At 43.8% G+C, this 27,684-nt stretch overlaps 1 protein-coding gene across 2 annotated transcripts; it reads right to left on the bottom strand.

Annotated features, from left to right (window-relative positions):
* Positions 1-6,137: 6,137 nt before the first annotated feature.
* Positions 6,138-22,702, bottom strand: LOC142250433 (C5a anaphylatoxin chemotactic receptor 1-like). 2 transcript variants are annotated; one of them, XM_075322605.1, is made up of 3 exons: positions 22,577-22,702; positions 12,197-12,378; positions 6,138-7,413 (listed from the first exon to the last, which is right to left on the bottom strand). In XM_075322605.1, the coding sequence occupies exon 3, from the start codon at positions 7,377-7,379 to the stop codon at positions 6,327-6,329; it is 1,053 nt and encodes a 350-aa protein (XP_075178720.1). In that variant the 5' UTR covers positions 7,380-7,413; positions 12,197-12,378; positions 22,577-22,702; the 3' UTR covers positions 6,138-6,326. The 2 variants fall into 2 exon arrangements, with proteins under 2 accessions (XP_075178720.1, XP_075178719.1); XM_075322604.1 differs by lacking the exon at positions 12,197-12,378.
* Positions 22,703-27,684: the final 4,982 nt, after the last annotated feature.

Here is a 27,684-nt window from a genome sequence, read left to right as displayed (position 1 = left end):
GCCTGTAGCCATAGGCTTTATTTGTGCTGGGTATCAAAAGATAGGGGGACCTTAGGCCAATTTATTTAGTTTTACACCAATATAGACACAGACAGCATGTGGGATTGGTTGCAGTCAGACGCTGTCACACAGGATGGGGGTGTGTCTGACTGCAACCAATCAGTGACGCGAGGACTGCCAATGGGTGGGGAAAGCAGTGCATATGCATGAAGATAATGAGCGGCCCCGGAAGCAGTGTACAGAGACCGGTAAGTATATTCATATTTTCTTTCTTTTTTCTTTGATTTTTCTTTGTTACCCTGGTACCAAATCCGGATCATTATCCAGAGTTCACTGAGAACTCCGGAGTCGGTGCTCGGCTTCTTTTGAACCCACGCGGATCTAGACTTTTATAGTCTGGGTCCGCCCATTACTACCCAAATCCAAAGAGACCTTGCAATCGCAGCCTCTTATATTTATTTCATTGTATTTTATTGAATTTCTTCTACAAAACAAACAGGTAGATCCATTTTATTTAGTATAATTGCGTATAGTAGCCAGAAAACACATATATAGATAAAAATGACAGAGTCCTGTGTATATGATGTGCCTATATGAAGACAATAGCTAAGATACATGCATAAGCCAGCACAGTATACCAGTCGCTGTCTGATGTATTTGGTGAGCAGCATTTTCTAACTTTATCCTTCTTTATGCTATATACACCATGGTGTAAATCCTCTACTTGCTCATATTCAGCTCTTAGGGAGTCTTTTGGGCACTGCTACCTGGGAAAAAGCATGCGAAATAGCTCCCATCTATAAAGAAGAAAACTGTAGCGCCACCTATAGCTCAATATCCAGCACTTTAAAGCGTTTTTTTTCAGGTGGGGGGTAGTGCTGGAGTGGTGTTTTTAATCTAAGCTCCCTGCCCCCGGTCTTATACTCATTCTTTGGCGTCTTCACCTTTGGTGTTGCTCCCATCCTGCGGTGCCATCTTGTGACCACAACTTCTAAATGTCCAGAAGTCAAAAGTTACATCACAAGCTCTCAATACAAGTCTATGAGGGCCTAAACGAGGCTTACATAGACTTGTATTGAGGTATGACCTTCGGCGCACTCCATGAAACACTGGAGCTACCGGCAGGTCACAAATCAACTGGAGCAACGCTGAAAAAAGATGAAACTGTCGGAGGGTGAGTAAAAGGGTGCGTACTAACGATCAGTGTTTGCAACGTTTTGGATGTAATGTGTTTTCGCTGCATCCAAAACGTTGTATTCTACAGGACAAACACAGTGGATGAGATTTCTAGAATTCCCGTGCTCACTGTGCTTGGTTTTTCCGCAGCAAACACTGACCTGCGGTTTGACTTTCCAGACTGCAGCATGTCAATTGTTTGCTGCAGATTCGCATGCGGTCTCCATAGGGAGAACACAATCGAGAGACCGCAGCGCATGGAACCCTGATCGTGGGCACGAGGAGCTGTGGTCTCCTGCGTTCTCCTGAAGAGGAGACTTGCGGACCCGCAGGTCAGGACCCGCTCTGTCCAGGACATTGTGAGTCCTGATCGTGGGCATATACCCTTAAAGTAGGGTCAGAGAACTTAGATTTAAAGCACCACTCCAATGATTTACCTGCTTCTCGACATAGGATCCAAACCTTTATTTACTCACAAGGAAGTTATCAGCTATTAGAAAACTACTAATGTGGTCCCAAAGTGTTTCCAAGTAGAATCCATACTAAACACTTCAAAAGACCATGTTTAAATCAATATATCAATCTTTATTAACATGATTAAAAACATAAACACTAGACATAATAGACATATTAAAAAATTGACAAAAACAGGGTGTAAGATAGAGGGTCCACCATAGTTCATTAATTTATAATATCACAAAATATTTAATTCATAATGAAATTCTCATGTATTTAAGTATCATAAAGCATTAAGTTCATAGTAGTGCTTCATTTAATTTATATATATCAAATGTAATCTGTATACCTTCTCTTGTTACTCAATATTCAAAGGGTTAAATATCTATTTCATCACTACGATATTCAATGCATCAAAACAAGAGGTTATAATTTGTTTTCCTTTTCAGTACCACAGAATGTTTAATTCATGATAATATTCACATTTATTTATGGTAACATAGAGCACTGTATTGATAGTGTTCCCCTGATTTATGTATACCATACAACAATCTGTATGTTTCCTCTTGCTTCTCAACATTTCAAGAGTAAAATCTCTATTTCATTATAGTATCCAGTGTATCAAAACCCAGAGGGTATAAATTCCCAGATCCACAATATATGAAAAGTAAACATCCTCTCCATTCCCATGAAGGGAATTAGCAGAGACCTCCCAGGCAAGAGATAAACCAGATAAACATTTGATTAGTTTTTAAGATACTTTACCTAGGCAGACCCTCCCCACACCACTCCAACGATCGTTTCAACGTATCTTCGTCAGGGAGACCTCCAGCATCTGTCTCTAAAGGCTGCTTTACACGCAGCGACATCGCTAGCGATGTTGCTGGTGAAAGTGTCGCGGGCGGGGAGGAGGGTGTCAGCACTGCGCTCACCCCTCTGCTCGGGTCCGGCTGCTGCTGCTCAGTGGTGGCTCGAGCGGTGGGCCGGATCCCGAGGGTTCTCGAGCGGCGCTCCTCGCCCGTGAGTGAAAGGGGATTTTGGGTGTAGGGATTGGTTATTGTCCGTGACGCCACCCACGGTTGTGGTGAGTTGTTGACACCACCGCTGCTCTGTGTGGGGATCCCGGGAGTGATGGTGTGAAGCAGCAAGTTGTTGTGTTGCCCCTCCGTGGGTAGGGGTTGGTGATAGCGGGGCCCAGTGATGAGGTGGGAGATGCAGGGCTTGGTGGGCGCAGGGACGCGGGGGCAGCGCTGTGCCTTGCGGCACTGTGGTACTCACTCAGCCTGAGACGTTGACACAGTTCTCGGTAAAACACACGGCTGGAAAGACGGTTCCCACGGACGGCTGCACTTGCTTTCCCCAGTAGGTGACGGTGATGTCCCTTTTCCTGCACCTAATGTTGTTGATGGTCTCGATGGGTTCCCACCGGTAACCCGCTCCCCGGCTTCAAGCTGGACCGGAGGAGCTCTACTCTTTGCCCGCAGGCGCTGGCCCTTAGAAACTGGTGCCCTGGCGGTGGCGGTGTCTCTACTTTACTGGTTGGACTGTTGCCTTCAATCGGGACTTGGTTGTTGGGAGACAGCCGTCCCCTTCACTGACGGATTCGGCAAATTGTGGCGACTCCTAGCCTTGCCGGGGTCCGAGAGGCCCCTGCCCTGGTGCTGACTGTTCCTTGTCCACTGCTCCAGACCGCCGGGTCATCACCCGTCCGCGGTCCTTTCAGGAACCTCCGAGCAGTCACCCCTGCGGACAATCACCGCCGTCTGCTGACCTTGCTGTCTCAGTCCGGGGCACACACCCGGACCAGCTTCAGGCTTTCTTACTGTCACTGTTACTCCTTTACTCCAGTTTTCTCCTTTGCTCCTCTACCACTTCACTTCCTTCTACTTTCACTTCCTTAACTCAACTCATGTTTACTCCTTCACTTCCCTAACTGATCTGCCTGGTTCTTCCCGCCTCCAGAGCTGTGAACTCCTCGGTGGGCGGAGCCAACCGCCTGGCCCACCCCCTGGTGTGAACATCAGCCTCTGGAGGAAGGCAACAAGGATTTTTGGGTTAGCTGGTGTGCCTAGCTGGGGTGTAGGGTGTGGTGGTGTGATGACCTGTGACCCCTGGCTTGCCCAGGGCGTCACAAAAGCACCCGCCCCCGTAGTTTGTGCGTCACAGGCAAATCGCTGCCCGTGGCGCACAATATCGCTAGGACCCGTCATACATACTTACCTGCCTAGCAACGTCGCTGTGGCCGGCGAACAGCCTCCTTTCTAAGGGGGCGGTTCGTGCGGCGTCACAGCGACGTCACACGGCAGCCGTCCAATAGAAGCGGAGGGACAGAGAGCAGCCGCATGGAAGTCACTCTAACCTCGTTGCCGGAGGACGCAGGTAAGGTGTTGTTCGTCGTTCCTGGGGTGTCACACGTAGCGATGTGTGCTGCCTGAGGAACGACGAACAACCTGCGTCCAGAACGAGCAACGACATTTGGGAAGTGGTCGACAACGATTTGGTGAGTATTTTGCATCGTTAGCGGTTGCTCGTACGTGTCACACGCAACGACGTCGCTAACGAGGCTGAATGTGCGTCATGAATTCCGTGACCCCAATGACATCTTGTTAGCGATGTCGTTGCATGTAAAGCCCCCTTTACAACTTAAATGCCTCTAACAATGGCCTTTAAGGCAAATGACCACAAGAACACAGTTCTTTGTGCGCCCATCGGTCCCCCTCACTGGCTTGGCTGCCATCTTAATACTCCCAAAATGCACACCTTCAGGCTGAGCTTCATCATAAGAATCAAGTAATTTCTCTACATATTGCAATACAATGGAAATGCTCATTATTGGCATTAAATTTGCCAAAATTGTGGCAAATTTGGCATATTTAAAGACTTTCAAAACCCCCTTCCCAATGGTTACAGAGTTTAGACGGCGGCTTTACCACAAATAATATTTTTTACATCAGAAAATCAATTTATACAATAAAAGCTAAGTTCCCTTTAAGTAATTATTTGCATATAGGGATATCAATATTGGGGGGTGCAGAGATTATATTACCCAAAATGTCTATGTACCCCAATAGGTTCAGACCACATGATAGTTGGTGACATATATTGCATTGGTGCCAAGGAGATTCACGTTAAACCTCTCATTTATCAAATAATCAAAGGCTGAAATCCTAACTAAAAAATACATAAAAAATAGAGAATGTTTTTAGAAATATAAATAAAAATTATATAAAACTTTGAATCACCCCCCCACCCACTATTTCTCAGTTTAAAAATAAAGTAGTAAATAAAGAAAAAATATTTATTAACACCAAATCCATAAAATTCCGATCTATCAAAGTATAAAATTATTTAACTTATACGGTAAACACTGTAAAGAAAAATGTAAAAAAAACCTCAAAACACTAGAATTTCCATTTTCTTCAGTTGTAAGTCTCCCCAAAAATGTCAGCAAAAAGCAATCAACACATTGACTGTACCCCAATATGCTGTATTAAAAACATCACGCTCGTCCATTGATGTGAACATTAAAACCTAGAATGTTTCAAGTCATAGCAAATTTTTTTTATAATTTCTGAGGTTATGATGATGAAAACAACTTTACAAGTTTTGATATCTGACCATTTTGCAAACTTGGATTTTTTTTCATCATTTTCTCTATATTATATGGTAATATGAATGGCGTTAGTCAAAACTACAAAATATCACCCAAAAAAATAAAACAAACCCGAGTACGGCTTTGAAAGAATAAAATAAGTCATCGCTTAAGGAAAGGAAAAAGCCAAAGTGCAAAAACAAAAATTAGCCGTGGTGAAAAGTAGTTAAAGAGACATAAAGAGGTTGTCTAAAATGACACGTCTGCAGTCACTCTGTGTCCCTCTATGTGACTCCTCACATCGCGCACACTGTGCACTGTGAGGATTCTCCGGTCTGAGAGCCAGGAACAGTAGTCAAGTGTTCACAAGTTTGTGATATGCAGACTCCCGGCCAGAATCTGACTAGAAGGGCTTGGCCTCTTTCAATGTAAGTGTACTATATATCACATACTCGCGTTCACGTGACTGCTGTTCCCAGCTCTGACATGGGAGAATCCTCACAGTGCACAGTGTACGCGATGTGAGGAGTAACAAGTCTGTAGTCATATAGAGGAGGAGGAAACCAGGTGATCCAGCTCTACTGGGGCAAAGTCCGGCATGCACGGATACACTCTGACAGTGCAAGGGTCCAATGAAAGAGAAGAAAAAATGTCCAGCTTCCGGAATATTAGTAAAACTGCTGCAATTTTATTTAAGGACGTGAAAATTGACACAATGACAAAAATAGGGAGCCCATATGTGGCATAAGGCTACGCGTTTCGAACGCTGCCTGCGTTCTTTGTCAAGCCCCTTGACAAAGAACGCAGGCAGCGTTCGAAACGCGTAGCCTTATGCCACATATGGGCTCCCTATTTTTGTCATTGTGTCAATTTTCACGTCCTTAAATAAAATTGCAGCAGTTTTACTAATATTCCGGAAGCTGGACATTTTTTCTTCTCTTTCATTAGTCATATAGAGGGACTGCAGACTTGTCATGTTAGACTGGATAACCCCTTTAAAACAATTATGAAGATTTGTTGGTGGTTAGCCAGTTAGCCAGTCCCAAAAATATCATCAGATTCAACCATTTTTGCACCAGTGTGTATGGGCACCTCTTTTGGACTATATGGAAGTGTCTGTGTTCTTTGATTCAGATGTTAGATTTGTCCTGTTAGAGTCAGCAGACTCAGGAGTAATGTCCTCTTCTTCCAAGACGTCCTTTAGAATGCCCTTGACTGACCTTTTAAACTTACTTTTGAAGTCTTGACCCACTAGCACATAAATTATGGGATTGATACAACTGTTCATGAATGCCAAAGCAATGAAAATGTGAAAAAGGTTTAGCGTAGGGTTATAAAATGGCGAACTAACTGCATGCATAGCTATGATGGTTCCCGACACGTGGTACGGTAGCCAACACACGAAGAACCCAATGATCACCACAATGGATACTTTCATCGTCTTAGTGTTTTGAGTAAATCGCAACTTTACCCGATGTATCAGCAAAGTGTAGCAACCAATGATGACCAGAAATGGAAAGACAAACCCAAGCAGTAGACGGCAAGTGGCGATGGAATCTTCCACTTTCTGTCTTTGATGTTTGAGAATACTATAGTCAAGTAAGCATTTTAGTTTTCCCTCGTGTTCCTTGACATGTCGAAAGATTAAGTTTGGGCTACTCAAGATGATGGCTAGGATCCACAAAATGGCACATGCCAAGTAGGCCTTTCGCAGAGTTCTGCTATTCTGACACCAAACGGGTTTCATCACCAAGGCACACCGGTCAATACTGATCATGGTCAGGAGGAGGACACTGGCATACATGTTAATTAACAGAATGGAAGGGATAAGTTTGCAGGCGAAGAGACCCAGGGGCCAGTATCCCAGACTTATGTTCATGATACTAAAAGGTACAGAGATGCAGCACAGGAGATCAGCCACTGCCAGATTTTGGAACCATATGGTGTTCACCGAGCGCTTCATTTCGAAGGCTGTGATCCACACAACCAAGCTGTTTCCAGGAACACCAAGAATAAAAACAAGAAGGTACTGGAATATGGAGACCCAATCAGTGACTGAAAGTGGATCATTCTTATTTTTAGGAAAAAAGCTTGGGGGAAATGTAGAGTTTTCATCATAGTCATAGTCAAAACTATCATTCCATGACGTCTCCATGACCAACCAGAGAATTCTCAGATTCTGTTAGGCCCTGAAAAATATAACAAAAAGAGCTTCTCTTACTTTCTAAAAATATTCAACATTTACAGGATCAGTCTACGCATTTACACAATTCCCAATTTATCATTTATGCTGAGCCACTTGTTAGAAGTGCTATGGTTGGCTGTAGTCTACTGGTGTGAAAGGAGCATGAGAGGAGCATACATTGCAAACTTGTATATTATTATTATTATTATTATTATTTATTTTTATTATTATTATTGTCTTTTTAGGGAGAATATTTATTGTGTTCCCAATTCACAAAGGCAATCATACATGAGTGGTCAACTTTCGACAACTTGGGTCAACGTTCGACAACTTGCTTTGTTTCTTGCACAGGCAGGCAACATCTTCAGTGCCATTATTATTAATCTTCTCTGTCCCTTCCCCTGTCACCTTCTGCAGGCCACCTTTCTGCCAACCAGGCCACCCTTATCAAGGTGTGTCTCACCTGTACCTTCCTCCCACAGTACCATTTTGGTTTGGATTCCCTTCCCCATAAAATCACCCCCTTCCACAGCTTCTCATCTCTTACACAATGGTCTCTAGACCCCCCCAGAAGCTTCTCAGATGTAATAGGTAACATGGAAATCCTCAAATCTCCTTTAGTGAAGGTAATGTGTGATTGCACCCAACGTCGTAATAAGACTTGGAAAATATGACCCTTTTCTGATGTCCATGTTAGTACTTCATGGCAGCTGGACCACAGTAGTGTAAGCGTCTTTGGCTGGCACTCAAATGCCAGGATCCTGGGGGTCTCTTATGTTTACCTAGTAATCACAAGAGGCATCCAGGCTGCCGATGTAATTTGCACTGCCTTGGACAAGCTAACGTGGATCCAGGAGCAGGGTCCTCCAAAAATGTTTGCTCAACTCTAGTTTTGAGTTGTGAATATCAGGACTTGGTGTGACAGTGCTGGAAGTAAAGAGGGCAGTAGAATAAAAAGAAGTAAATAAGGGCTCTCAGTTTTTGCCTTCGTACAGTCAAAAGATTTAGTGTAATAATTTTTTATTATGTTGCTCACTACAACCAAAAAAGAGTCTCTCCATGCCTATGGTCTCTTCTCCCGCTCCTCCACACTAGCCTCCTGCTTCTGCTATTTTCCTCTTCTCCAATTCTCTTCCCTTACCCATAGAGCCCTCCTGCCTGGCATTTGTTTCTGAAATTAAGTTTTGTTGTACGTTTCTGTAATATATCAGAAATTAATATTTACTGCCTGCCTTTTATATACTACTAGCTGTAGTACCCAGGTGTTGCCTGGGATAGTAACTGTCTCTGTCTCTCTCCCAGTCTCTGTCTGTGTGTCACTGTCTGTCTCTTTCCTTTTCTGTCTGTTTATATCTCTCTGTATTTGCATCAGTCTATCTGTCTCAATCTTTGCATCTGTCTGTCTCACTCTCTCTGTCTCTTTGCCCGTCTGTCTCTTTGCCCGTCTGTCTCTTTGCCCGTCTGTCTCTTTGCCCTGTCAGGTTTGTCTCTTTCCCAGGTCTGTCTCTTTCCCAGGTCTGTCTCTTTCCCAGGTCTGTCTCTTTCCCAGGTCTGTCTCTTTCCCAGGTCTGTCTCTTTCCCAGGTCTGTCTCTTTCCCAGGTCTGTCTCTTTCCCAGGTCTGTCTCTTTCCCAGGTCTGTCTCTTTCCCAGGTCTGTCTCTTTCCCAGGTCTGTCTCTTTCCCAGGTCTGTCTCTTTCCCAGGTCTGTCTCTTTCCCTGTCTGTCTCTTTCCCAGGTCTGTCTCTTTCCCAGGTCTGTCTCTTTCCCAGGTCTGTCTCTTTCCCAGGTCTGTCTCTTTCCCTGTCTGTCTCTTTCCCTGTCTGTCTCTTTCCCAGGTCTGTCTCTTTCCCAGGTCTGTCTCTTTCCCAGGTCTGTCTCTTTCCCAGGTCTGTCTCTTTCCCAGGTCTGTCTCTTTCCCAGGTCTGTCTCTTTCCCAGGTCTGTCTCTTTCCCTGTCTGTCTCTTTCCCAGGTCTGTCTCTTTCCCTGTCTGTCTCTTTCCCAGGTCTGTCTCTTTCCCAGGTCTGTCTCTTTCCCAGGTCTGTCTCTTTCCCAGGCTGTCTTTCCAGATCTGTCTCTTTCCAGGGCTGTCTTTTTCCGCGTATGTCTGTCTTTCTCTTTCCCCATTTGTCTCTGTCTGTCTTTTTCTGCCTCTCTATCCATCTCTCCACCGACATCTTATTACCTCACACATAAGCTTCAACTTAGGCTATGTGCGCACATTGCGTACAGTCACTGCAGAAATTTCTGCAGCGATCTGAAGAGCACACGTGCGCTTCAAATCGCTGCAGAAAATGTCCGTAGAGGAAAAAAAAAAAGCCGATTCCATGCGCTCTGCCTGCAGCTCCTGCCATAGACAGAGCAGGAGCTGCCGGCAAAGCGCACGGAAGAAGTGACATGTCACTTCTTAGAACGCAGCGCTTCGGGCAGCAGCCGAAGCGCTGCGCTCTAAGACGCCACGTGCGCACGGCCCCTGCACAATCTCCATAGACTGTGCAGGGGACGCAGGACGCATGCAGTTACGCTGCGCTACAAAGCGCAGCGTAACTGCATGTATTTACTCAACGTGCGCACATAGCCTAACAGTTTATTTTGTTCCTATAGCAACCACTGACAGTTGCTATTAATAACCTATAGCTCCCACCTCCATTCAATTTAATGGCAGCAGGATTTTAGAGACTAACTGTAAAGCACGGGGTTACATTTTTCTGTCAAAACATAGTCTACGACGCTCCATGGGTCACATGAGGCGTCTGTGCAAAATTTTGTGATTGTAAATGCGATGGTGCGGATTCCTTTAGCGGACATACATACACATACATACATACATACATACACACACATACATACATACATACATACACACATACATATACATACACATACATACATACATACACATACATACATACACACATACATACATACATACATACACTCAGCTTTATATATTAGATTTTAATGTAGATTTGAAGCCAAAAAACTGCCAGCGACAATTAGAAGGTGGTACCAAAGGAAAAAGTGTTGAGTAACATAACTCTACTTTTATGTCATATACAGTCAGGGCCAGAAATATTTGGACAGTGACACAAGTTTTGTTATTTTAGCTGTTTACAAAAACATGTTCAGAAATACAATTATATATATAATATGGGCTGAAAGTGCACACTCCCAGCTGCAATATGAGAGTTTTCACATCCAAATCGGAGAAAGGGTTTAGGAATCATAGCTCTGTAATGCATAGCCTCCTCTTTTTCAAGGGACCAAAAGTAATTGGACAAGGGACTCTAAGGGCTGCAATTAACTCTGAAGGCGTCTCCCTCGTTAACCTGTAATCAATGAAGTAGTTAAAAGGTCTGGGGTTGATTACAGGTGTGTGGTTTTGCATTTGGAAGCTGTTGCTGTGACCAGACAACATGCGGTCTAAGGAACTCTCAATTGAGGTGAAGCAGAACATCCTGAGGCTGAAAAAAAAGAAAAAATCCATCAGAGAGATAGCAGACATGCTTGGAGTAGCAAAATCAACAGTCGGGTACATTCTGAGAAAAAAGGAATTGACTGGTGAGCTTGGGAACTCAAAAAGGCCTGGGCGTCCACGGATGACAACAGTGGTGGATGATCGCCGCATACTTTCTTTGGTGAAGAAGAACCCGTTCACAACATCAACTGAGGTCCAGAACACTCTCAGTGAAGTAGGTGTATCTGTCTCTAAGTCAACAGGAAAGAGAAGACTCCATGAAAGTAAATACAAAGGGTTCACATCTAGATGCAAACCATTCATCAATTCCAAAAATAGACAGGCCAGAGTTAAATTTGCTGAAAAATACCTCATGAAGCCAGCTCAGTTCTGGAAAAGTATTCTATGGACAGATGAGACAAAGATCAACCTGTACCAGAATGATGGGAAGAAAAAAGTTTGGAGAAGAAAGGGAACGGCACATGATCCAAGGCACTCCACATCCTCTGTAAAACATGGTGGAGGCAACGTGATGGCATGGGCATGCATGGCTTTCAATGGCACTGGGTCACTTGTGTTTATTGATGACATACCAGCAGACAAGAGTAGCCGGATGAATTCTGAAGTGTACCGGGATATACTTTCAGCCCAGATTCAGCCAAATGCCGCAAAGTTGATCGGACGGCGCTTCATAGTACAGATGGACAATGACCCCAAGCATACAGCCAAAGCTACCCAGGAGTTCATGAGTGCAAAAAAGTGGAACATTCTGCAATGGCCAAGTCAATCACCAGATCTTAACCCAATTGAGCATGCATTTCACTTGCTCAAATCCAGACTTAAGACGGAAAGACCCACAAACAAGCAAGACCTGAAGGCTGCGGCTGTAAAGGCCTGGCAAAGCATTAAGAAGGAGGAAACCCAGCGTTTGGTGATGTCCATGGGTTCCAGACTTAAGGCAGTGATTGCCTCCAAAGGATTCGCAACAAAATATTGAAAATAAAAATATTTTGTTTGGGTTTGGTTTATTTGTCCAATTACTTTTGACCTCCTAAAATGTGGAGTGTTTGTAAAGAAATGTGACAATTCCTACAATTTCTATCAGATATTTTTGTTCAAACCTTCAAATTAAACGTTACAATCTGCACTTGAATTCTGTTGTAGAGGTTTCATTTCAAATCCAATGTGGTGGCATGCAGAGCCCAACTCGCGAAAATTGTGTCACTGTCCAAATATTTCTGGACCTAACTGTACATATATAAGAATATAAAACTGCTGCATGTTATGTAAAGGGTTACCCATCATAAATGCAATAAATTTTATCTTGCTTACCCAGTAACAACCGTCCAAGTTCCCATAGATGTCTGACCAGTTATCTAAGAATCCTCTGAGATTTCTCCTTTTTTGAAGGGGTTTGGTGGTAGATATCTCTCCAGATAACATGACATCACTTGCACATTTGTAAGAAGTTGCTGCATAATTATCTGTGCCGTCCAATGGAGAACCTGAAACTTCTGCAAGATATACAGTAAGTGGTGAGATTTTAGTGACAGTCATAAAGATCTAGACAAAAAAAACCCGACGGCACTCCCAAAACTACAATGTGAACAAGTGCATAACTGACCATGACATGCTTTAGCATTTCAGAGTGCAAACGGTCTCTTTTTTTGTAGTCATAAAGATCTATTCATCTTTGTCTTTTTTGTCATTTATATTTCATTTTTTGCTTCCCCTGAAACTTTGCAATAGGAATCTATATGAACATCTAGCTGTTTTGTTGCAACAGCGTCTATGCAGACCATTACATCTTCGTAACACACTACGGATAAACTTTGTGTAGTCTGTTTAATGACTGAGCGTCGATCTGGCCACTTGCACCAGGGCGAATTATTCTTAATTATAGCTGTCGTATTGTCCCTTTGTTCAGAGGGTAAAGAAAAATTAGCCATTGTTTTCTGTGAGACTGCCTGGAGCCCTTGTCTACTAATTTGTGGAATGACTGCTGATTGTGAATTGCCTCAGCCGCCTAAAGACTACATCATTTAGGGAACAAATTGATTTTTTATTTATTTAATGACAGCATAACAGAAAACACCACACTATTAAAAGAGATGCACACAGAATGAAGTAAAAATGGGACCAGCGGCATACAAGAATTGGCATCAAATTTCATTATCGCCGTTACAAGCTGACAAATATTCTAAATATCCAATCAAGTAATGCAGGACAAAAACACCCACTCCTAACAAAGTGCATATAGTGCCTAATTGCGTATGCATCACAATGAGGTAGATAGGTAGATGAAAACCAGCATCACTATGAGATAATCTATTTGTCATGTAGAGATTTAGACAATCAATAACTGCCACCTCCTGCTGGTGCTATGAGCCAGTAACCACAAGGAGTTATATGCGCTATTCTTCGCATGTCAGAATGAACAAGTGAGCCGTCTTACCATACACTAAAACTTCCGGATTATAGGCTGATCACCATACCCCATATACGGACCAAGTGCATGGCTTTGTGCACACCGTCAACCAATGACACTCAACATACTGCGCCCCTTAATGGTAAGATGGAAATAGAAAGAGGAGATTACCTGCACGGAGGATACGAAGGTGCCACGGTCCCATAGGCAACCCGACGCGCGTTTCGCACCCGGCTTCGACGGGGGGCGTGCCGGGCAAGAGGGAGCATGGGAACTAAATACTAGTATTTCACCAATCAGAGGATAAACAGCGCTCACGTGATCTTTCGCCATCCGATTCAAAGACAACTTCCTGTCAGGCGGCTCTGGTACACAACCTGCGTGTCAAGCACCGGAAGTTGTGCAGCGACGCAGGTTGGTCCCATCATATGCGCCGTTCATTTGGTTCCAGAGGAGTCAGATCATAAGAGCGCATACCCCCGATGGTGTATATAATTTACGGATGTAATGACATATATACTATACTCCATGAGATAGAAAAAAATTTCCCTTGAAGATGGGATATCAGGAGAAAGGAATGACTATAAGGGGATTTGTGATAGCTTAAACTATCAATAATTGTAGTATTTAGTTCCCATGCTCCCTCTTGCCCGGCACGCCCCCCGTCGAAGCCGGGTGCGAAACGCGCGTCGGGTTGCCTATGGGACCGTGGCACCTTCGTATCCTCCGTGCAGGTAATCTCCTCTTTCTATTTCCATCTTACCATTAAGGGGCGCAGTATGTTGAGTGTCATTGGTTGACGGTGTGCACAAAGCCATGCACTTGGTCCGTATATGGGGTATGGTGATCAGCCTATAATCCGGAAGTTTTAGTGTATGGTAAGACGGCTCACTTGTTCATTCTGACATGCGAAGAATAGCGCATATAACTCCTTGTGGTTACTGGCTCATAGCACCAGCAGGAGGTGGCAGTTATTGATTGTCTAAATCTCTACATGACAAATAGATTATCTCATAGTGATGCTGGTTTTCATCTACCTATCTACCTCATTGTGATGCATACGCAATTAGGCACTATATGCACTTTGTTAGGAGTGGGTGTTTTTGTCCTGCATTACTTGATTGGATATTTAGAATATTTGTCAGCTTGTAACGGCGAAAATGAAATTTGATGCCAATTCTTGTATGCCGCTGGTCCCATTTTTACTTCATTCTGTGTGCATCTCTTTTAATAGTGTGGTGTTTTCTGTTATGCTGTCATTAAATAAATAAAAAATCAATTTGTATGTGAATTGGACTGTGTACTCTCTTTTTGTGGAGAAAATATATTATTATTTTTTCTTGGGCTAATTACCTATGTGTATGGGAGTGTCCGTATATATATTGACCGTTTTTTGAAAATAAAATCATTTAGGGAACAATTAGGCAATCGGAATGAACTAGTGACCAATGAGGGAACAACTATCTCCCATGAATCCTAAGACATAATACCCTGAAATGGGAACTGTGGGATATAAAAGGGGCCTTGCTCTTCTTAAGGTACCGTCACAGATAATGAGATCGCTAGCGAGATCGCAACTGAGACACCTATCAGCAATCAGGTCCTTGCTGTGAGATCTCTAGTCGTTGCAGAATGGTCCAGGCCATTTTCTTCAAAGGCGATGTCCTGCTGGGCAGGACGCATCGCTGTGTTTGACACTGTGTGACAGGGTCACAGTGACTGCTGAGATCGTTATACAGGTCGCTACTGCAACCTGTATTGTTCCTGCATCGCTGGTAAAATCTGACTGTGTGACATCTCACGTGCGACCTCCAGCGACTTACCTGCGATCCCTATCAGGACGCATCGTTTTCGGGATCGCTGGTAAGTCGTTGTGTGTGACTGGGCCTTTAGTGTATGTGATTCTACAGGACTTCAACCTAGGGTTTATGGTTCCAGCTAGAGGATTACAGAACTGCCCAACACTGAGCCCACAAATTCGTTTGGAGAACCCAGGATAGAACAATCTGGTCACCTGGCTACATACTTTGCTGTGCTCTGTCACCTTCCTAAGTTTACCGATACCTCCTCTCATTGGGTACATGACAAAAGCGTGGTGCTGCTAGCTGGCTCTGGATGCTCCGAAGTCACAAAGATTCTAATCTGAAGCTGGCTGTCACTTGTATCATCTTATATTCTTCCTGGGAATGTACTATTTGCTATTGATTGTTGGAAACCCAGTAAAGTCTTACTGGAGTGTGTGGTACTTTTATCCTGTGTTGTCTGTGTAGGGTTCCTGCCACAAGGAATGAGAAAGAGCGTGCAGTGGGAAACTAGTCTTTAAAGAGGTGGTCCACTACAATTTATGGTGGCCACATCGATTTAAAGCTCAGAATCAAGGACTTTTCCAAATACAGTACCTTCTGTTGCCAATTATGCCTATGAGGTGCACAATTGCTGTCTGCTTAGTCCTCATCTCCTCATCACGTGACCCTGACTACAGCGGCTTCTGATGTCCAGTGATGTCAAGTCATGTTCTGGATTTGGAAGTTGACCCAGCATCACCAAGGTGGGACCCAGTCTCCCTGAGTGACTGGGCTGTAGTCGGAGTTAGAATCATAGAATATTAGAGTTGGAATGGACCTCCTGGGTCATCTAGTCCAACCCCCTGCTCAAAGCAGGATTCACTAAATCATCCCAGACAGATGTCCGTCCAACCTCTTTTTAAAGACTTCCATTGAAGGAGACCTCACAACCTCTCGTGGCAGCCTGTTCCACTCATTGATCACCCTCACTGTCAAAAAGTTTTTTCTAATATCTAATCTATGTCTCCTCCCCATCAGTTTCATCCCATTGCTTCTAGTCTTTCCTTGTGAAAATGAGAATAAAACTGATCCCTCTACAGTGTGACAGCCTTTAAGATATTTGTAGACAGCTATTAAGTCTCCTCTCAGTCTTCTCTTTTGCAAGCTAAACAATCCTAAATCCTGTAACCGTTCCTCATAGGACATGGTTTGCAGACCAGTCACCATTCTGGTCACTCTTCTCTGAACTTGCTCCAGTTTGTTGATGTCTTTTTTAAAATGTGGTGCCCAGAACTGGACACAATATTCCAGATGAGGTCTGACCAAAGAGGAGTAAAGGGGGATAATGACTTCACGTGATCTAGAATGTATGCTTCTGTTAATATGGTGTTTGCCTTTTTTGCTGCTGCGTCACACTGTTGACTCATGTTCAGTCTGTGATCTATTAGTATACCTAAGTCTTTTTCACACATGCTTTTGGATAGCGCTATTCCTCCCATGCTGTATATGCTCTTTTCATTATTCTTGCCAAGATGTATGACTTTGCATTTCTCCCTGTTAAAAACCATTCTATTAGTTGCTGCCCATTGTTCCAGCTTGCTTAGATCTTGTTGCAGTTTTATTGCCCGGAAGCAGGTTTCAGCATGTTAACAGCTGAGAGGTGTAATAGACGGGCAGGCTGGCAGATTATATATATATATATATATATATATATATATATATATATATATATATAATATATACATATATACATATATATATACATATATATATATATAATATATATATATATATATAAATATATATATATATATATATATAATCTCCACATTAGAATGTGGTCCAGAAGGGGAAATGGAGACCTGTGGATTCCCTTAGGTGTCTGTGTGTATGGAGGTGTGCAGACCTCCACCAGATTGCTTGTTCTAAAAGAACCAGATATTTACCTGCGCAAGGGACCCCACAGCAGTATATGGACTATTAAGTTCTGCATGTTCCTTTATGCCACACAAAGGCTGTTTTGAGTTTTTTATTTTGACTGATTTATGTAGCCTAAATAAACCAACTGTAGTCTATACGGAAACCATTCCTGTGATTCCCTCTACCTGCAGCCGAACGAGCTGAACCTCCACAGGGAGGGGCCATTCAAATATCTTTTCAAAGACCTAATGCATTTGCTCAACTGAGAACATCTACTACAGAGCCATTATCCATTTTGGCACATACAGGCAAGACTGATCCCTTATGTGATGCCAAAATGGCCATATGGACAAGGTTGGTGTTAGACAACCCCTTTAAAATCAAGTTTTAAAATCAAGGGTTTTAGCTTTTAATCCTCAGCATAGACCCTGACCAGGGTATCACAGGTGGTCCAATCTTTGTGAACTCTTCCGATCCTAAGCATGAAGGGACCAGATTGCTGCATCACCGTTGTACCTCTGCATAGGAGCATTCTCGGCCACCCGCCGCAGCACTGCCCTAAGTGAAGGAGTCCAGCTGCAGTTCCCTGCACAGCTGGGTTACCGGAGCACAGTTGTGCACAGTTGTGCAGTAAAAAACTACTAGGAAGGATTCATCTCTGTAGCATCAATGTGATCCAGTGATTGTCTCCGAAGGATATAACATAAATTACCATGATTGGTATACACTTTTATCAACACATAGCAACCTAAGAAGAGCCAGTGTTGTACCATAGAAGCCCATAGTTAGTGTCATGTGCTGTCCGGTTTCGCACACGTGGATTACCACTATAGCATGGAACTCTGGTCACATTCCAAAGTCCGACATGCAAGCTGGTCTCTCTTAAGTGCCCAGCTCTGCCGGGCGTCGGCTGAGTTGTTTCACTGCTCCCAGCCATGCAGGACTTAATCCTTTTGGAGCAGTGTGCAACTCTGCTGAGAGTCAGGTTGCTGATTACCATCCCCAGCTGGTCTCTTCCTATTTAGGGCTGGGGAGTGTAGTAACAGATTGCCGAAGATAGCAGCAGGAATCCCGGTCTTAGTGGTTCTTAGTTCATGGTGAACAACCGTAGCTTGGTTGTGTGGTGTGAATGTTCCTCTGTTGTGAGTTCTTCCCTACCCTATTCTGTATTTCCCAGTACACGTATTGTCTCTCCTTCGTGTCTGAGTGTAATGTGTGTGAGGTTTCGTTCTCCCTTGTCCATGTCTTTTCTGTGTTTTTTTTTACTAGGTTTCTGGCTCACTCCCAGGGTTGAGGGGAGTAGGTTCAGGGCTTGGACAGGAAACAGGGCCAGGTTGGGGATCCGGGCCTCCCTACCTTCAAGTGTACCCCTGGAGTAATGGTGAGCATAGGGGCTCCAGTCTTATTGCCAGCTCAGTACCACTCCAAATGACAGTTGAGGGGGCTTTACACACTACGATAATGTTTTATTGTCGGGGTCACGTTGTTAGTGACACACATCCGGCGTCATTAACGATATCGCAGTGTGTGACACTTACCAGTGACCTCAAAAATGGTGAAAATCGTTCACCATGGAGAGGTCGTCCCAAAACCAAAAATCGTTATTGGTTGATTATCGATGTTGTTCATCGCTCCTGCGGCAGCACACATCGCTGTGTGTGACACCGCAGGAGATAGGAACATCTCCTTACCTGCCGCCGGCCGCAATGCGGAAGGGAGGAGGTGGGCAGGATGTTACGTCCCGCTCATCTCTTCCCTTCCGCTTTGATTGGCCAGCCGCTTAGTGACGTCGCGGTGACGTCGCTCTGATGCCGAACGTCGTTCCCCCTTGAAGGAGGGATTGTTCGCCGGTCACAGCGACGACGCCGACCAGGTAAGTGCGATAATGTTCGCTGCGGCAGCGATCACACGAAATTGCACACTTGACGGGGGCGGGTGCTTTTGCGTACGATATCGCTAGCAATTGCTAGAAATATCGTAGCGTGTAAATCCCGCTTTAGTCCATGCTACAGTTATAAAAAACAAAATAACGACACAAATATTAACAAAAAAGGTCAATATTACTAATTTGTGCATGAAAATAGTTTCTCTTCTGAAACTGTTCACAGTAGAACAAATCTTTTTATCTCAAGTGATAAGTGCAGATAATGAGTGAGCTCCGTCTGGCTGCAGTTATCTTGCTCTTATCTGTATCAATTTAAACTGTTTTCTTTCCTTTTATTCTATTGGACTAAAGCAAATCAAGCCAGAGATGTCACTGCGCTGTGCTTTGTCGTGCACCATTTTCGGAAGTATTCAGTTACTGGAGACGGACACCCAAACGTAGTAGACTGCATCTGGGTGTCCGCCTCCAGTAAGCATATAATTCCGAAAATGGTGCACAACAGAGCACACGTTGACTCGCCTCGTCGGCGCATACGTCCAAAACCCAATTTGGATGAAATCCCTGATGTGACCACTGAACAGGGAGAGAAACACAGTGTGAAAGGCCCCTAAAGTTTAGTCTGATGGGGGTGGGAAGTGTTGCCTTGTAGTGCACTGGTCATAAGTCATTCAAAGCTAAGGCAAATAGAGCACTTGTGTCTGAGGTGGGGGCGGCTGCTCAGACATTCTCACGACACCACCGTAAGACCTGCAAACAAATCTGATATTTATTGCCCATAATTTATTCTGTTATCACTTCCTAGAGTACTTTTTCCTTTTTTATCTAAACGTTTTTGCATAGATATTTCTGGCTAACACGGTATTACAATATACTTGCTTTTTGTAACAAGACGCCACTAAAAGCTAATAGAGACAGGGAAGTCAAACACGCCACTGGTCAAAAGCCAGGAAGTCAAATAAGGTACACAGGAAGTGAGCAGAGCCGCCGGGGTCAGGGTACAAGCCAGAGGTCAGAAGCCAGCAAGTCAGATAAGGTACACAGGGAGTGTGCGGAGCCAGGGTCAGGGTACAAGCCAGAGGTCAGAAGACAGGAAGTCAGATAAGGTACACAGGGAGCGAGTAGAGCCGGGGCCAGGGTACAAGCCAGAGGTCAGAAGCCAGGAAGTCAGATAAGTTACACAGGACGTGAGCAGAGCCGCCGGGGTCAGGGTACAAGCCAGAGGTCAGAAGCCAGCAAGTCAGATAAGGTACACAGGGAGTGTGCGGAGCCAGGGTCAGGGTACAAGCCAGAGGTCAGAAGACAGGAAGTCAGATAAGGTACACAGGGAGCGAGCAGAGCCGGGGCCAGGGTACAAACCAGATGTCAGAAGCCAGCAAGTCAGATAATGTACACAGGGAGCGAGCGGAGCTAGGGTCAGGGTACAAGCCAAAGGTCAGAAGCCAGGAAGTCAGATAAGGTACACAGGGAGCTAGCGCAGCCAGGGTCAGGGTACAAGCCGGAAGTCAGAAGCCAGAGGGATAATGTCAGAATCAGGGGCACGGGCAGAGAAGAGTAACAAAGGTCCGGGGTAGGGAGGCAAGATCAGAACAACAAAACTCACGGAAGCCAGAGAACTGTGAGTGCAGAGCAGGAACTACGACTGGCAGCGTTACGGGTGAAGTTGCTCTCTAATGAAGCAGAGCCCTCACCCAGAACTAGGCGCCAGAACACAGGCCCCTCCCCGCACCAGCACAGGACCCGAAGGCTAAGAAGTTACCCGTCGCCTGGAGCATAATACAGAACATTGGTTCTGCTGGAGAGATCATAACACTTTTTTTCCATTGTACATCATGTTAAATGCTGTACCAACACGGTATCCTAACCGGCGGCCTCAACAGTCATGTGCTGTACACACTTACATCACCGCTGAGGTCACTTACCATTGCTGACCGCTAAAACACCACAGCCACACCCGGGAATAATTAACACTTGAGCAATGTTTATTTTGTTTTCATAACATTTCCTGAGATTAATTTCATAAACTCTCAGAAAACCACAAACTATACCGCCCTTTTTTTATGCAGGTAGAAATTTTTCCTGTAGGAGGCAATGAGTGTCCATTAGTTTATAAATGTGAGCAAGAAAGACGACATTAACTCATATTCTTTCTGCACCTAAATCATCTGAAAGTAAAATGTGTGACTTTTATTTATTAAAGCATTTACCTTATATATTATCTATTGCAATTATTGAAAGTGCATAAAATGAAGAGTGATAATTCCTTGATTGGTGCACGTCCATTCACTGGGACCCCCCACAAATCCCCAGAACAGGGGTTCTTTGTACCCAGTTTAAAAAGAGCGGCATTCCCTTCAGATGGAACTGAATTAGATTATAAAACAAAGCAAAAAAGGTCTCATATGGATATGTCGAAAAATAGAGGGGGAGGAAAAAAACAAAATCAGGAGGAAGGGGTGATCACTGATATTCAATGTACAGGACATTGCAGCATTAGCTGGTGCAGAATGTGCAGAATATCATTATGTAATTAGCAATTTATCAGGAACTAGCTGTATGACCCAGCGCTGCCCGGGATAGGAACTAACTATGCTTAACTATAACAACATAAAATGCATTAACAAAAAAGTACATAAGTCACAAACTAAACAGACATAAATGTTAGTATTAAAACTAAAAATAGTAACGTAATAGACTCAGTTAATATTGTATATTTAACAGCACAGATATGCAAATTAACTAAATGATTACCAAAGTAATGTAAAGTGTCGTTGTGTGTATGTCTCTTTCTGTGTATGTGTTTTTCTTTCTTTGTGTGTCTCTTTTTGTCTGTGTGTCATTCTGTGTGTGTCTCTTTCTGTGTGTGTGTGTGTGTGTCTTTCTGTCTGTATTTGTGTGTGTGTGTATTTGTGTGTGTGTGTGTCTCTTTCTGTGTGTGTCTCTTTCTGTGTGTCTTTTTATGTGTGTGTGTGTCTCTTTCTGTGTGTTTCTTTCTGTCTGTGTGTCTTTCTGTGTGTGTGTCTTTCTGTGTGTGTGTCTTTCTGTGTGTGTCTCTTTCTGTGTGTCCCTCTTTCTGCGTGTGTCTCTTCATGTGTGTGTGTATGTGTGTGTCTCTTTCTCTGTCTCTTTGTGTGTGTCTCTTTCTGTCTGTGTGTCTTTCTGTGTGTCTTTCTTTCTGTGTGTGTCTATGTGTGTTTGTGTGTGTGTTTGTGTCTCTTTCTCTGTGTGTCTCTTTCTCTGTATGTGTGTATCCTTCTGTGTGTGTGGTTCTCTCTATGTGTCTAACAGGAGTGTATAAGAACAGATCCGTTCCCAGCTCCATCGACTTTAATGTAAGCAAGTTTTAAATATAAAGTGCAGGCTTAAATTTTCCCCTCAAAACATAGTCTATGATATTCCCTGAGTCAAATGCGGTGTCTGTGCAAAATGTCTTGATTATAAGACGTTGCGGATTCCTTTAGCGGACATACACATACACACACACACACACACACACACACATACACTCAGCTTTATATATTAGACTACACAAAGCTCACCTTCAAGGACACATAAAATTGTAGTTCGCCAATGAGAAAAAGGACAATTGGTCCCTCTTACATGGCGCCAACTCACTACACTATTGCTATCCCCCCCATAAGGACTGTCCTCTCTGTGACAGATCAGGTCTATATTTTCCATACCTTAATATCACTTACCGTTCACCGTTGCCAAACTGGACCCAATGGCACTGTCTATGGTTTTTTACCACTCAATGGCCATCTATAGCTGTGCCGGAGTTTTCGATTCTTCCTGCACCTTCTTCATCTGCCTGACGATTACTGTTCCCCTTCATGATATAATACAGATATTCCTAACTGCTATATCCTTAACCATTTATCCTCCCCCCCCCCCCCCCTTCCGGCTCATTACTCCTGGCCCAATGCCTAATGTCACATTTAAAGGTAAATTCCAGCGTCTTGCAGAGTCTTCCTCCTAATTCACAGAAGACGTCTCTACTTCTACTTTACAAACCACAGAAGTGCCAGTGTCTTGGTATTAGCATTAGAACTGCCTTATATTTATCCTTTTATTATTATGCCCAGTAAGATATGTAGCTTATTTATTTTTAACTCCTTAAAGACCATGGCTGTGTAGACCATATGATCTAGGTTTTGCTTTTGTCGTTCTTTTCATCGTTGCCAAATTCCTAGAACCGGAGAACTTGTTTCTTTGTAGGATGAGTAGACATTTTTATCAATACAACGTTGGTGTACATAAAACGTTTTGATTATTTTAATTCTGATTTTTTTTTGAGAGGTGATAAACTGCAAGATATATACTGCATACTTAATATACTTATATACTGCAGTAGTGTACACCACCATCGTTCTCCTAAATCATATTCTTGATCTGTGCAGTCTCTAGGACATAAATCTAGAAGACCGTACTGACCATGGCTCTATTTCCGTGTTTCCACCAAAATAAGCCCTACCCTGAAACTAATCCCTAGCAGGATTGTTTGGCCTTAAATATAAACCCTGCCTCGAAGATAAGCCCTAGTCCCGGTTCAATAATGAAGTGTCCATGCAGCTAAACAAAAGTTGAAGAATACATCAAAATACTTCATTATAGAAAGCAGATATCCCCAAAAGAGAGAAGAAAGAAGACCCCGCAATCATACTCACCAGACACCAACGGGAGGACCTGCGGTGGATCGCACACCCACACATCCAGTGATACCGCACTGCTCTGGGGACCTAGGACGCAGTAGAACGCATGAAGGACCTGCAGTGGAACACATCGATGCATTCCACCATGGGTCCTCGATGCGTTCCACTGCAGGTCTTCGCACTCCACGGCACTCCACGGCACTGCGTCCCAGGTCGCCTTGTTGGCCGGAAGCAATGCAATATTACCGGATGTTGTGTATATAGGATCTGATGTGTATGTGAGTGTCGGCTGGAAGCAATGGAGGACCACTGTGGAGCACACCTGATGGCAGCAACTTCAGAAGATCTAGAAACGACGCAGAAATCCAGGGCCTGGTAAGTATGATTCTCCTGGGGCGGTTCTGCTTTTTGGGGGGTAAACTTAAACCCTCGAAAATAAGCCCTAGTGCATTTTTTCAGGGCAAAAAATAATATTTGACATTACTTGCAATCAGAATTATTCAACCTTAGTTCCAAATTAGGTTTATTAGCTGTTTGCAATAATGAAATCAAACAAAAATAATTGAAATTGCTCAGCAGAACTGATATTACGAGTGGTTTCTACAAATTCAACACAAAAAGCCACTTTTATGACTACTGCAATCCCACAATTATTCACCCCGTTATCACAAGTGTCTTCAGTATTAAGTAGAGGACCTTGTGCGACCTGCAACAAATGTGATGCACAGCCAGGCACCACCTTCTGTAGCGTTCCTGAGAAACTTAACGGGCAATATCCTGTAGTTTAATATTCTTGGGTTGTCGAGAGAGTGGTCCAAAAAGTTTTAGAGAAGAAATTGTTGCTTTGTGCAAATGAGGAGGATAAAAGAAGATACAAAGGCATTGAACGTTCCTGGATATAGAGTTGGAAATAGCTTTCACAAGCTAAAAATTAAAGATGCCCGTCCATGATATTTTTTATACCCTAAACCTGTGTATAAATATATATGTAATGTTCTATTAATGTGTTACTATACTCACTAATCACCGTTTTGGACAGTTTCCCGCCATCTTTTCCCTCACCTGACTTGTCTGACTCTCTGGCTTGCCGAGGTGGACATGGATTTCACTGATTATAGTGTGAAGAGTAAAGATTGTCAACAATGCCAGGATCGAAGATAGGAGGGACAAGATAGGGGCATAAACTGGGAATGGAAGGGAGATTTCCAGATCTATATACAGTAGCTCACAGTAGAAACAAAGCCCAGCTCCATGTCTTGTGATCTGCCTCTGCTTCTTTGTTATTAGAGACGGATCTACAGTGGACTTCAAGTTACCGAAGAGGGAGACACTTAAGCCTGCTTTACACGTTGCAATTTCGCATACGATATTGTATGCGATTTGCAACACCCCCATCGTATGGGTGGCACGTTCAATTTTTTGAACGTGCCGCACAAACGATTAACCCCCATCACACATACTTACCCATCCATACGACCTCACTGTGGGCGGCGAACGTCCACTTCCTGGAGTGGGAGGGACGTTCGGCGTCACATCGACGTCACATAGCAGCCGGCCATAGAAGTGGAGGGGCGGAGCTAAGCGGGACGTAAACATCCCGCCCACCTCCTTCCTTCCGCATTGTGGGCCGGGAGCCGCAGGACGCAGGTAAGATCTGTTCATTGTTCCCGGGGTGTCACACACTGCAATGTGTGGTACCCCGGGTACGATGAACAATCTGACGTGCAATTCTAGAGACAGGTACGATGTGTATGCGATGAACGTTTTAACGTGCAATCGCAGGTACCTGTCACACACTGCAATGTACTTACGATGCCGGATGTGCGTCACTTACGACGTGACCCCGCCGACACATTGTAAGATACATTGCAGCGTGTAAAGCGGGCTTAAGTACCCTGTTTTCCCAAAAAGACAGACAGGGTCTTATATTCATTTTTGCTCCAAAAAATGTGTTGGATCTTATTTTTCTCATGTTGTCTCAGGGTTAAATAACTAGTACAGTATATTTCTTGTCCATCTGTTTACGTACGGTACTGTAATGTAGTAAATGGTGAATAGACCCTTCACCAACAAATGCAGACACCCCCAAAAGAGTCACACTCAGAAGACCCCATGAGACCCCAAGCCATAAGACTTGACAACTGCTAGGCTCTCACACACAGATCTCATAGACCTTTTTGTGTCACTTCTGTCACCGGCACGTTGTGTGCTGTCATGTCCCTTGGGGTTTTTGCTCCTCTCTTCTAAATTCCCATGCAGACGTAGCAGTCGTTTCCTCCTGGTGACTGAAATCAGCCACCATCTTCTAATATAATGAGCTCGGGAGTGACCTGATGCTAGCGGGACTACCCGATGTGTGTGTGAGAGTCGCCACTTGCTAACTTATTGTTTTGAGTCTCATGGCGTCTTTTGAGTTTTTGTGATTCTTCTGGGGATGTCCATTTTCCTTGGTGAAGCTTCTATCTGTCCAGCTACATTCTAAAGGCAATGGATTTTACTTTTTTGCATGTATAGCTACCCGAACCGTATTTAGATTGACTTTTTTAACCCCTTTACAACCAAGAACGTAACTGAACATCTTTGGTCATGTCAGAGTAATCACCGCCAGCTGCTGCAGTGAGCCGGCAGTGATCCCTGCACATGTCTGCTGATTTGAAAAACAGACATGTGAGGCTAAGGCTATGTGCGCACGTTGAGTAAATTCATGCAGTTACGCTGCGCTTTGCAGCGCAGCGTAACTGCATGCGTCCTGCGTCCCCTGCACAGTCTATGGAGATTGTGCAGGAGACGTGCGCACGTGGCGTCTCAGAGCGCAGCGCTTCGGCTACTGCCGAAGCGCTGCGCAAAAAGAAGTGACATGTCACTTCTTCCGTGCGCTTTGCCGGCAGCTCCTGCTCTGTCTATGGCAGGAGCTGCAGGCAGAGCGCACGTTCTCGCCGGCACCATGCGCTTCAGAACAGAGCTTTTCAGCTGCGCTCTGAAGCGCACCTTTTCGGTGCTGGGCTAGTACGCAACGTGCGCACATACCCTAACAGGCGCAAGTGGATCCACAATCCACCCGCGTCTGTTAACCCCTTAGATCGCGCGGTCAAAATGTGACTGAGAGATTTAAATGGGCGCAGTGGGGAACACGCTGTTCCCTGCCGCCATTGGAAGCAAAGTGACACGAACACGGGGAGCCAATGGTTGCCATGGTAGCGACGGGTCATGTGATGACTCCTGTCGCTATCATGACGTATTTCCTGTGCAAGCCGACAGAGAAGCAGCTGTAACAAGAATGCAGCATTTCTGCTGATCAGAGCTGTGCTGCTCTGATCAACAGAAATGAATTAGCGATCAGACTTCTGATCCTTATAGTTCCCTATGTAAAAAAAAAATAGTTTTTAAAAAATAACAAAGTACAAATCACCCCTCATTCGACTCATTGAAAATAAAACAGTTGATAAAAATATACACATATTTGGTATTGCAGAGTTCAGAAATGCCCGATCTATCAAAATATAAAATCAAATAATCTGATTACATGTTTTGGTCACTGCAAACATTTTTTAAATGCAGTAACCAGGCAATCAAAACGTAGCATCCGCACAAAAATTATATAATTAAAAACGTCAGCTCAAGACGCAAATACTAAGCTGTCACTGAGCCTCATCCCGAAAAGTGAGAATGCTACGGGTCGTGGGAAATGGCGTAAAAAATGCATTTTTTTTTTGGACAAACTTCAAAATTTTTTTTTTTAACCCCTTAGATAAAAGTAAAAGTATACATGTTTGGAATCTATGAACTCGTACCGACCTGAGGCATCTAACTGACACATCAGTTTTACCATATATAGAACACAATGAATAAAATATCCCAAAAACAATGTATAATTTCACTTTTTTTTTGCAATTTCACCGCACTTGGAATTTTTACCCCATTTTCCAGTGCACTATATGGTCAATCTAATGTATTCATTGAAAAGTAAAACTCGTCCCACAAAAAAGAAGTCCTCATATGGCAGGATTGATGGAAAAATAAAACCATTACGGCTCTCGGAAGAAGGGGAGCAAAAAATGAAAAACGGAAAAGGGGTAAATGAACTGTAAATAGGGCTTACTTTTGGAGGTATATTTCGACCGTACTCAAAAATTCTGAAAAAATCATACTAACAC

The sequence above is a fragment of the Anomaloglossus baeobatrachus genome, chromosome 9 (assembly GCF_048569485.1).
Source record: "Anomaloglossus baeobatrachus isolate aAnoBae1 chromosome 9, aAnoBae1.hap1, whole genome shotgun sequence".
Lineage (NCBI taxonomy): Eukaryota > Metazoa > Chordata > Amphibia > Anura > Aromobatidae > Anomaloglossus > Anomaloglossus baeobatrachus.
This window is presented reverse-complemented; position numbering and strand designations above follow the sequence as displayed.